The sequence below is a fragment of the Littorina saxatilis genome, linkage group LG13 (assembly GCF_037325665.1).
Source record: "Littorina saxatilis isolate snail1 linkage group LG13, US_GU_Lsax_2.0, whole genome shotgun sequence".
Lineage (NCBI taxonomy): Eukaryota > Metazoa > Mollusca > Gastropoda > Littorinimorpha > Littorinidae > Littorina > Littorina saxatilis.
In genome coordinates, this window is record NC_090257.1 from 24,842,906 (window position 1) to 24,855,593 (window position 12,688).

General features: G+C 42.2%; 2 protein-coding genes across 2 annotated transcripts in view; one reads left to right on the forward strand and one right to left on the reverse strand.

Annotated features, from left to right (window-relative positions):
* The window catches only part of LOC138945347 (uncharacterized), a 546,160-nt gene that overhangs the window by 458,916 nt on the left and 74,556 nt on the right, over positions 1-12,688 (forward strand). The window lies entirely within an intron of this gene.
* The window catches only part of LOC138945345 (uncharacterized), a 164,066-nt gene that overhangs the window by 110,757 nt on the left and 40,621 nt on the right, over positions 1-12,688 (reverse strand). The window contains exons 15-20 of the mRNA XM_070316772.1: positions 9,597-9,671; positions 6,287-6,388; positions 4,673-4,729; positions 4,265-4,359; positions 982-1,078; positions 315-356 (exon numbers count right to left, since the gene is read on the reverse strand). Coding sequence (XP_070172873.1) covers positions 315-356; positions 982-1,078; positions 4,265-4,359; positions 4,673-4,729; positions 6,287-6,388; positions 9,597-9,671 — 468 coding nt within the window. The remainder of the gene's footprint in view (positions 1-314; positions 357-981; positions 1,079-4,264; positions 4,360-4,672; positions 4,730-6,286; positions 6,389-9,596; positions 9,672-12,688) is intronic.

A 12,688-nucleotide genomic window follows, 5' to 3' on the forward strand; every position in this document is an offset into this window, starting at 1 on the left:
GAGAGAGAGAGAGAGAGCGAGAGAGAGAGCGAGAGAGAGAGAGGGGGAAGAGAAGAGAGAGAGAGAGGAGAGAGAGAGAGGGGGGGAAAGAAGAGAGGGAGAGAGAGGGAAGAGATGAGAGGGAATAGAGAGAGAGCGAGAGAAAGAGAGAGAGAGAGAGGGAAGAGAAGAGAGAGAGAGAGAGAGAGAGAGAGAGAGAGAGAGATACATGCATATAGAGAGGTGCAGACAACCAGACAGAATGACAGGCAGAACCAATTAAAGAGTGTGTGACAGACTGACTGAGTGCGCGCTTGAATGAACACACGACTTACATTTTTAATCAACGTGTTGTCAGGGCCTATCAGGACTGCAGGCTGGAATTGGAAAACAGAAATGCATCATTAATCACATCATTAACATTATAAAAGACCTTCAAAGGCCAGATATGGCACGGAAATTAAGATTTGTGTTTTTGGAAAGCTTTTCAGTTTTGGTTTCAAGGATCTTGACAAATCTCCTCATAGAAAAGTGTCTTTTGACATAGAAAGTCAAGGAGAACGCAACAGTCAGACCCTATATTAAATCAAACAAAACTCTTCAGTTCACATGTGTCTAGCCAGCGAGCTATAAATAGCCCCCAGACAACTCTGCAGAACCTGCAGTTGTGCTGAGGGTGACGCAATAGTCTGCCTGTCACACATGTACTCCTGTGTTTGTGCGCTTGTCAGAATAAGTATGAGCGTGCGTTTCTCACAATTTGCTTGTATATATATGCAAATACGCATGTTTGTGCGCTTGTCCGAACAAGTGCATGTATATATGAGCGTGCGTTTCTCACAATTTGCATACATGTATATATGCAAGTGTTCGTGTGATTGTGAGCGAGTCCGAACAAGTATGAGCGTGCGTTTCTCACAATTTGCATGTATATATATATATGCAAATACGTATGTTTGTGTGCGTGTCCGAACATGTTTATGCGTATGTGTTTCTCCTCACCATTGGAGTACTGCTGGTGACCTCCAACGGCATGTTGTTACAATTGCAGTAAGGACAGATTCCACCACGTATCATTAGCAGGGTGTCGATCTCACGTCTGTGTCAACATTAATCATTATACAATACAGATACATGCACAGCCTGGTGGTGACATTACGATTCATTTTCTAATTATTATCATGTTGAATTAAGTCACCGAGACAACTTCGTTTTCGACTTTCTTTGTCAAGTACTGCCACCTACAGAATGCAGCAAGCGGCAGATAGGCTGAACGCATGGGCAGAAGATTGGTGCGTCTCCATCAACAAGGAGAAATCCTCCACCACCCTATTCACACTGTCGCCAAAGCAGAAAGCCGGAACCATTAGGCTTGGTGGAACTCCTCTGAGAGAGGATGAAGAAGCAACGTACCTAGGTGTCACCTTTGATAGACGGCAGACCTGGAAACCACACATTGCACAGGCAGAGACGAAGGCCCGGCACAAGCTAGCCATACTCAGGAAGCTGGCAGGTACCACCTGGGGAGCGAACGAGAAGATACTGAAGACAGTATACCAGGGAACAATCAGACCCCAACTCGAGTACGGCTCCACAGCGTGGTCAACCTCAGCCAAGACAAACCTGCAGACCCTCGACCGTGTGCAAAACCAGGCCCTCCGACTCATCACTGGTGCAATGAAATCCACGCCCATCAAGGAAATGGAGAAGCTTACCACCATCCAACCCCTCTGTCAGAGAAGAGAAGCCAAGACTATGGTACAGGCCGAGAAGCTCAAGTGCCTACCCGACCACCCCATGAAGCACAGACTGAGCAACCGCACCAAGAACCGGCTCAAACGGAGCAGTTTTGTACACGAGAGCAAGAGACTTTCTCGACAGTACACGGAAGTCCTCCCACAGAACACTCTACCTCTGACTCAAGAAGAAGAGGAAACCCCCAAGGCAACAGAGAAACCAGGCATCCAGATCTGCACCAGTGTTCCACATGTTACCTCAGGAGAAGATCAGAATGACACAGCTCGACAGGCACTCACCTTAGCCCTGATCGACGAACAGTACCCAAAAGAAGCGTTGACTAAATGTAAAAAGAATGGAAGAGAGAGAGAGAGAGAGAGAGAGAGAGAGAGAGAGAGAGAGAGAGAGAGAGAGAGAGAGAGAGAGAGAGAGAGAGGGGGAAGGGAGAGACAGAATACAAGAGAGCAAGAGGGAGAGGAGGGGGAGGGAGAGAGGGAGAAAGAAAGAGACAGACAGGCAGACAGACAGGGACATAGGCTAGGTGTCACATGGACAGACTGACACAAGACCAACAAGTCGCGTGAAGCGATATAAAAACATTTTGTCAATATGTAGGTATCAAACTAAAAGATCCCCAAAACCAGTCTTTCCCGCGACTACATTCAGATAGTCTCGGCTAACCATACCCGAAGACCGATACGGGTAAATTTCGTCTCCGCGGAGCATGCGAACATTATATTGAACCTACTTTCCTAAATTCATAAGTATAAACATAACATATCTATATATTTTTGAATTCAGGAGAAGATGAGGAATACAATACAATCTGCAATTATAAATCTGTAAGTGAAAATTCGTTTTTAATTACAACTTTAATGAGCAAACTAATTAAAACATTTTTGCGCTTCCGTACTGAAATGCATTACCAAAGTCCGGATTGAGTCAAAGATTACTTAACCCAAATTTCAATTACTTCGGTTGAAAAATTAGGGCGTGACAGGGCCGCCTCAACTATCATTTGAAGACTCAGTTCTTCCCGTAGCTGGCTGCGACTTTCATGTTCGACGTGATGTGTTGTGCCCCAAAAGAAATTCTTGTGCTGTGCTCTGTGAGAGGTGTTTTCTTTGTACTTAATATTATTTTGTTTGGACCTAGCTATTGATGTGTATATTGTTGTTAAACAGTTGTTTGTTGTATGTTTATCAGGGTTTGCTAGTGTGTGATAGGGTTCGTGTCCGTCTGTAGATGTTAGTTTCTTTGTTAGTCCTGTGTTGACAACTCTTCGACAAGCGCTTAGAACTGTACCCACGGAATACGCTCTATATAAGCTTCATATTGATTGATTGATTGATTGATCATTTAAAGGCAGATATGACGTCATCAAAGATATTTATCGAAAAAAGGACAAACGCATCTGGGGATATCATACCCAGGAACCCTCATGTCAAGTTTCACGAAGAAAGGTCCAGTAGTCGCTCTACACATACACACAGACAGGCAGACAGACAGACAGACAGACAGATATAAATACAACAACAACCCTCCTTTTGATTCCCCGTCTATGTTAAAACATTTAGTCAAAAGTTGACTACATGTAAAAAATACACCACAGAAGATCGATCTCCCAGGTCAACTTATGTGCAGACCTGCTAGTGCCTTATCCCCCTTCGTGTGTACACGCAAGGACAAGACCAAGTGCGCACGAAAAAGATCCTGTAATCCATGTCAGAGTTCGGTGGGTTATAGAAACACAAAAATACCCAGCATGCTTCCCCCGAAGTCGGCGTATGCTGCCCGAATGGCGGGGTAAAAACGGTCACACACGTAAAACCCCACTCATGCAAAAACATAAGTGACCGTGGGAGTTTCAGCCCATTAACGAAGAAGAAAAAAAGAAGAAGAAGAAGAAATACTGAATCGCTCTACACAAACAGACAGACAGACAGACAGACAGACACACACACACACACACACACACACACACACACACACACACGCACACACACACACACACGCACACACACACATTCACAGGCCCACCAACACACACACGCACCTATATGTGTGGATGGTTACCTAAGAGGCGGCACTGGGTGCAGTGCCTTTCTAGTGCACTTGCACTACAACAGCACTGGGTGCAGTACTCGCTCCGGCATCGAAGAATTTTGCACTAAAAAATGCACAAAATTTGACCTATTTCGTCGCCTATAGAGGACGGAAAGAATGTCATTTTGAACATTGTTATGACATTCTTTCCGTCAAAAAAGTCAATTTAACGGTGTTAAATGAAGCGACCATCCACACAATTAGGTTGCCATCCAGAGTTTAAATTGCCATCCACGTGTGGATGGTTGCCTTATGGTGATTTAGGCAACCAAACCTGTGGAAACATGGGTACACACACACACACACACACACACACACACACACACACACACACATACACACCACAACCTTCGTTTCGATTCCCCGGCTATGTTAAAACATTTAGTCAAAAGTTGACTAAATGTAACAAAAACACCAGAGAATAAATACACAGACGACCCACCTTCTCAAACAAGCGATGTTGTGGTCCAGCCCAGCTGTGTCCTTGAGGGCTTTAAGCTTTGGCAGCAACTTCAGCAGGTGATGATGGTGGAATTTCTGCAACAAAGCACACAACATGGCGATCGGCTTGCTTAAGAATTGTTATCTCCCTTTTGCATTCTCGCCATCTTGATTTTGAGGAGTACACACTTTACTGATATATTTGTTATTGTCTCATCATTGTTTGTATGGCACGCACACACACACACACACACACACACACACACACACACACACACAAACACACACACACTACCTACCGCCCATCATCCACCACCACCCCCCCCCCCCCATCCACCATCCCCCACCCTTCCTTTGATCGGGACAGTGCAACGATGTACCATAGAAGACCGAGACATGAAAGTGTCACCTTGGCGTTGAATTTGCTCATCCTGTCCTTGGAGCCGATCACCATCGCCATCATTTCCTGGTGTAGAAAACAACAAACAGCAACTAATCATATCGATAACAATGATATTTATATTAAGCAGTGTTATCACCATAGCCATCATTTCCTGGTGTAGAAAACAACAAACAGCAACTAATCATATCGATAACAATGATATTTATATGGAGCAGTGTTATCACCATAGTCATCATTTCCTGGTGTAGAAAACAACAAACAGCAACTAATCATATCGATAACAATGACATTTATATGGAGCAGTGTTATCACCATAGTCATCATTTCCTGGTGTAGAAAACAACAAACAGCAACTAATCATATCCCTGGAGCAAATTTTTGATGTGTGCTTTTGTGAACAAGAAACAATTGACAAGTGGCTCTATGCCATCTCTCTCTCTCTCTCCCCCTCCCCCCCCCCCCCCTTTCCCCCGTCGCGATATAACCTTCGTGGTTGAAAACGACGTCAAACACCAAATAAAGAAAGAAAGAACTAATCATATCGATAACAATGACATTTATATGGAGCAGTGTTATCACCATAGCCATCATTTCCTGGTGTAGAAAACAACAAACAGCAACTAATCATATCGATAACAATGATATTTATATTAAGCAGTGTTATCACCATAGTCATCATTTCCTGGTGTAGAAAACAACAAACAGCAACTAATCATATCGATAACAATGACATTTATATGGAGCAGTGTTATCACCATAGTCATCATTTCCTGGTGTAGAAAACAACAAACAGCAACTAATCATATCGATAACAATGACATTTATATGGAGCAGTGTTATCACCATAGTCATCATTTCCTGGTGTAGAAAACAACAAACAGCAACTAATCATATCCCCAGAGCAAATTTTTGATTTGTGCTTTTGTGAACAAGAAACAATTGACAAATGGCTCTATCCCATCTCTCTCTCTCCACCCCCCCCCCCCCTTTCCCCCGTCGCGATATAACCTTCGTGGTTGAAAACGACGTTAAACACCAAATAAAGAAAGAAAGAACTAATCATATCGATAACAATGACATTTATATGGAGCAGTGTTATCACCATAGCCATCATTTCCTGGTGTAGAAAACAACAAACAGCAACTAATCATATCGATTGAAAACACGCTCAGAAAGTTAAAACGAAGAGAGGTACAGAAAAGCGTGCTATCCTTCTCAGCGCAACTACTACCCCGCTCTTCTTGTCAATTTCACTGCCTTTGCCATGGGCGGTGGACTGACGATGCTACGAGTATACGGTCTTGCTGCGTTGCATTGTGTTCAGTTTCATTCTGTGAGTTCGACAGCTACTTGACTAAATGTTGTATTTTCGCCTTACGCGACTTGTTTATATGGCTTGTATTTCAGTCAAGACCCAGCGGGAATATCAAAGGGACTCACTCGCCAGAGGCTCGTGAGTCCCTTGATATTCATCCGCTGGGTCTTGACTGAAATGCATAGTTAACAAGCCATATAAAAAACCACTCGTGTTGTAACCTCTATATATTGTAGTAGTGTGTGCGTGCGTGCAGGCGCGCCTGTATGTTTGTGTGTGTGTGTGTGTGTGCGTAATGGACTGACCGTGACCAGCAGGTTGACGGTCTGTGACACAAAGATGGCATGAAGCGCGAGGTCTCTGGTACCGTTGGGGATGTCGAGTGTCTCGTGCACGATTTTCATGATCTGCACAAACCACAATACCCGATTATCGTCTGTTTTATACATGCAATCAACCAAACCAGGAAACTTCGGAAATGATTACATGGTAAGAATGTGTTGAAGCCTTCGCGTTTTCTATTTAAATCGTTGTTCTGAAATATGCGAAAACCGTTCATTTCGGTACTGAACTGACGCTGTCGTCTAACTGCATGCACGGAGGACAGTCATTCGAATCAGTCGACTTCCATTGTCTTGTTTTGGTTTAAATTAATATTTGTTTGTCTGTCCACTGAGACCGCTGGGTCGAAATAATTATCTGTGACTAACAGTAACATATTGTTTTGTCATTATTACACCCCCGGTATAGGGGTGTGTATAGGTTTCACTCGATGTGTTTGTTTGTTTGTTTGTGTGTTTGTGTTCGCATATAGATCTCAAGAATGAACGGACCGATCGTCACCAAACTTGGTGAACAGGTTCTATACATTCCTGAGACGGTCCTTACAAAAATTGGGACCAGTCAAACACACGGTTAGGGAGTTATTGTTGGATTAAGATTCTACAAGGATTTATACAGAAACATATTCATGGTCAAAGGGAAATAACCTTCTCAGTTGGTGGCAGTGTGAATGGGTGCAGTGAGAATGGTTATTTCCCTTTGACCAACGGGGGTGTTTTTCCTATCGGAGGAATTTCTTGTTTTCACGAGTTTTCATTCACAGCCAGCTGGGAAGTAAATCTCACGTTCCCCATGCAATAAATCCCCGGTTCCCACAGTTGCAGGAAGCAGGTTACATGAATAATCAAAAGCAAACCCAATAGAAACGCTCGGAGATTCTTCGGCTCTTTTGATTGGCGTTTCCCCAGACCTAGACAGACAGACGACACTGCTTCGCAAAGTTCTAAAAACGAACTGGCAAACAGAAACGTAAACAAAAAACAAAACTACTTCATGAAAGGTAATAAATTCATGCTTTATCGCAAACAAATGAAACCTAGCGATATGTTTTATCTTCTCACAAAGTCATGGAGTGCGTGTATCTCTGTTTCGATTACCGGCACAGACGTTCAGATAAACACAACGTCAAGTTCAAGCCAAACCAATTGACCCCTGACATACAAATGTTAACCCCTGCACAAGACGTTGTATCGATAAACTAAGCGCAAATAAAAACAAGAAATTCCTCCGAGGTAGGAAAAACACCCCCGTCCTTACCATTCTCACTGCCACCAACTGAGAAGGTTATTTCCCTTTGACCATTAATATGTCCCTCTATAAGTCCTTGTAGAATCTTAATCCAGCAATAACTCCCTAACCGTGTGTTTGACTGGTCCCAATTTTTGTAAGGACCGTCTCAGGAATGTATAGAACCTGTTCACCAAGTTTGGTGACGATCGGTCCGTTCATTCTTGAGATCTATATGCGAACACAAACACACAAACAAACAAACAAACACATCGACCGAATCCTATACACACCCCTATACCGGGGGTGTAAATAATAATACAAAAGCAAGAACATAGCAACAAGAAATTTAGACATCTGACAAAGCCGAGCAAGCAGAATGACAAGTCTTATGAAAAACAGAGAGGCAATGAGAAACAAGCTCGCGATTATCTTTCCTTCGCGGCACGACGCAAATCTTCTGTGTCCTTTGACCCAATTCGTGCCTTGCTGCCCGATGCAAATCTTCTGTGACCTTTGACCCAACGTGGCTTCAACAACATGTGTTCGTGGATTGTGAGGAATGGAGAGGGGGGGGGGGGGGTTGTCAGGTTTTGGGGTGGGTATGAAACGAGCAAAACAATACCAACACCACACAAAATCTTGGGGGCAAAAAACACTCGCACTCGTCCGCACGATATTATAAGCACCAGCAACAGAAAAGAAAGGTAACAATAGAAAAAGACTCATCTTTGCTTCCTGCTATTCTTTGCCCCCGACTCGATCGTCGAACGATAATCAACAGATATGCTGTGAGATGTCAACGCTGACTGTGCCAGCACGTCACCTCGTTTGAAATACGACAATCCCATCGCTTGAATGCAAAGTTAAGGCCCTCTCGTCTCAAAGACGTTTACTGCTGGCGTCACACACCATTCTGTAGTCGGTCGGAACCTACAGAACTTCGCATCCTCAAACCTGACATACTTGTCTCAACATTTTATAGACTCAAATCACAGAAAGTTGCTTTCACACGCCAGCTTTGACTGCAACAACGTGCTGGGGCCCCCAAACATGTATCATATTAACAGAATTTGCGTTTCAAAGCAGGACTCCCTGTGTTGATTTTGCACTTATTTTCGCACTACCAAAATGATGACAAAAACGATGTTTGGTGGTTTGTTGTCAGACCAGCTTTTTTTGTCGGTCCTCGGGGGGCATATCGACTTTTGTTTCATATTTATTGACCGCGGCCTTCGGCCTTGGTCAATAAATATGAAACAAAAGACGATATACTCCGGCCCTCGGACCGACAAAAGAGCTGGTCTGTCAACAACCCATCAAACATCTTATATTGTCAACAGTAAGTTAAAGCCATATGTACTCGATGACTATACACGCTAATTGCTTTACCAACAGCTGGAGACATGCTAAATTAAGTTCCCTGCAAAATATTGTGGTCTAGGACCCCTTCAATGTTGAGATATTTGAATTTTTATTTTGATCTAGATCGTCCTATTTATAGATTTGCCAACAGAGGTAGCGTTGACGCAAGGGAAATAACTCCGCGTCTTTGTTGACATCCTCACTTTTTCAGAGGCTAGAACAAGCTGTAATGCATGTATATGGTCCGCGCATTGCGACATATCGTCATTATATGGCCTTATGATGCATTTGACATCGATTGTGGGCAAACTACACATCGTAAACACGGGAGCGAGTTAGTAAGCCTTTAAGGTCAGTGTGCTTTATTGTACTGAAACAAAGAATGTTCCGGCTGAGGCATTTTGTGTATTTAACGGAAACAAAGTATTTCAGGCGTGTAATATATCTAACTTAAAAATTCAATTCAGGCTTGTGCTACACTATAATTGCTGTCGTTATTTGACCACAACGTTGACTTTGTGAAGCCTTTTCGTCAGAAATTCAGTGCCAAAGTGTGGTGCAACAAGTTTGGTGAAGTACACATCGCGAAGTCGGCTTCGCTCAATAAATGTCAGGCTTCAACTGAAACTAAAATATATTCAGGCTTGTGGTAAAGTGAGATTAGAAATAAAGTGCGCTTACCTCCGAATCGCCAGTTTCGAGGCTGAAAGCAGGTTGGTAGACCATGCTATCCATTTCTCCAATCAGGACGTCAGCCTGCAGCAAATGCAAACTTAAATTTTGTTTGTTTGTTTTAGTTTGTTTGTGGACCTCAGTTGCTTGTATGTTGCTTCGACCCTTTTGTTTGGTATGTCTCTCGGGTTTACAAAAAAAGATATAACAAAATTGTATCAGGCGGGGAGCATCTTTCTTCCTTGGTCTTCTTTTTACACTTAGTCAAGTTTTGACTAAATGTTTTAACATAGACGGGGAATCGAGACGAGGGTCGTGGTGTGTGTGTGTGTTTGTGTGTGTGTGTGTCTGTGTCTGTGTCTGTGTGTGTAGAGCGATTCAGACTAAACTACTGGACCGATTTTTGTGGAATTTGACATGAGAGTTCCTGGGAATGATATCCCCGGACCTTTTTTTTTATTGTTTTGATAAATGTCTTTGATGACGTCATATCCGGCTTTTTGTAATAGTTGAGGCGACATTGTCACACCCTCATTTTTCAATCAAATTGATTGAAATATTGGCAAAGCAATTTTCGACGAAGGCCGGACTTTGGTATTGCATTTCAGCTTGGAGGCTTAAAAAATAATTAATGAATTTGGTCATTAAAAATCGGAAACTTGTCATTAAAACTTTTTTTTTCTTAAACGATCCAAACACAATTTCATCTTATTTTTCGTCATTTTCTGATTCCAAAAACATATACATATGTTATATTTGGATTACAAACAAGCTCTCAAAATTAAAAATATGAAAATTATGATTAAAATTAATTGTCCGAAATCGATTTAGAAACAATTTCATCTTATTCCTTGTCGGTCCCTGTTTCCAAAAACATATAGATATGATATGTTTGGATTAAAAACAAACTCAGTACGCTAAAAAGAATAGAGATACAGAAAAGCGTGTTATCCTACTCAGCGCGACCATTACCGCACTATTCTGGCTTGTCGATTTCACTGCCTTTGCCACGAGCGGTGGACTGACGAAACTACGAGTATGCGGTCTTGGTGAAAAAATGCAGTGCGTTTAGTTTCATTCTGTGAGTTCGACAGCTTGCCTAAATGTTGTTATTTCGCCTTACGCGACTTGTTTTTAATTTTTTTTTTCAATCAACTCCAATATCCTGTTATATAGCTATTCTGATGAACACGTGGGGGAATTCGGGGGCTGTGATTGGATGGTCTCTTCCGATCATCAAAGCATAATGCTACGGAAGTCGGCCATTTTTCTCAATATCCAAAAGCATATTGTCAATAACAAAGACGCATGGTTCCGGTGTAGGATCCGGTCCGGTCCCCCCTCTGAAGTAGTCCCCCGGGGGACCAATTCGTGGCAAAAACTGCTCTATAATGGTCCCCCCTTAGACATCCAGCCTCGTTTTTCTTAGGCATTCAAGCCATTTTCAATCTATATCTTCGTCCGGTATTATGTAGTGCACAGACAGCAATCTCTTTGTTTGACTATATTTTGCAGAAAATAAAATAGATCTGATTTATAATGCCGTTCAAAAGAAAAATCACATGAAATAAAATGAATAATAAGTAAATACTGATAAGAAGAAATGAAACCAGTCTCTGACTCTTTCCTTTCTTTTCTCTAAAATTGCTGGTAACATTACTAACATTGTAACAAGAACAAGTCGCGTAAGGCGAAAATACAATATTTAGTCAAGTAGCTGTCGAACTCACAGAATGAAACTGAACGCAATGCCATTTTTCAGCAAGACCGTATACTCGTAGCATCGTCAGTCCACCGCTCATGGCAAAGGCAGTGAAATTGACAAGAAGAGCGGGGTAGTAGTTGCGCTAAGAAGGATAGCACGCTTTTGTGTACCTCTCTTAGTTTTAACTTTCTGAGCGTGTTTTTAATCCAAACATATCATATCTATATGTTTTTGGAATCAGGAACCGACAAGGAATAAGATGAAAGTGTTTTTAAATTGATTTCGACAATTTAATTTTGATAATAATTTTTATATATTTAATTTTCAGAGCTTGTCTTTAATCCGAATATAACATATTTATATGTTTTTGGAATCAGCAAATGATGGAGAATAAGATAAATGTAAATTAATTTTTAAGCCACCAAGCTGAAATGCAATACCGAAGTCCGGGCTTTGTCGAAGATTACTTGACCAAAATTTCAACCAATTTGGTTGAAAAATGAGGGCGTGACAGTGCCGCCTCAACTTTCACGAAAAGCCGGATATGACGTCATCAAAGACATTTATCAAAAAAATGAAAAAAACGTTCGGGGATTTCATACCCAGGAACTCTCATGTCAAATTTCATAAAGATCGGTCCAGTAGTTTAGTCTGAATCGCTCTACACACACACACACACACACACACACACACACACACACACACACACACACACACACACACACACACACACACGCACATACACCACGACCCTCGTTTCGATTCCCCCTCGATGTTAAAATATTTAGTCAAAACTTGACTAAATATAAAAACGAGGCTGGATGTCTAAGGGGGGACCATTATAGAGCAGTTTTTGCCACGAATTGGTCCCCCGGGGGACTACTTCAGAGGGGGGACCGGACCGGATCCTACACCGGTTTCTTCCACGTGTATAAAGTACACGCATACCTCGCCAGGTTTGTTTCTGTGACTAGTCGACAGACGATGCCATTTGCTTTGTGTGTGTTTTTGTTGTTGCTTACTGTACATGACATACATTACGTGTAAAATCCAGTTCTTTAACAGGCAACAAACCTTGCAAATTTCCAGAAGCTGCAATCTGAAGCGACCTATCTCTGATTCTAGCAGACGATCTCTCCAATGTTTAACACAAAATCAGCAAACTCTCCTGTCACATAGAACGTCCATTGTATAGTGCAATGTTGAAATGAAGTTACCGGTCTAAAACATTTAGTCGTTTCTTCTGAGACAATCCTTGTTCTCTTATCATCTACAGATTTACCGCAGTCTTCATCACGCGAATTCCCAACAGAAGTCAGACTTTCGAACATACAATATACGTAGGCAAGCATATGATACGTCATGACGTCATATGATTCCTAGCATATTGACGTAA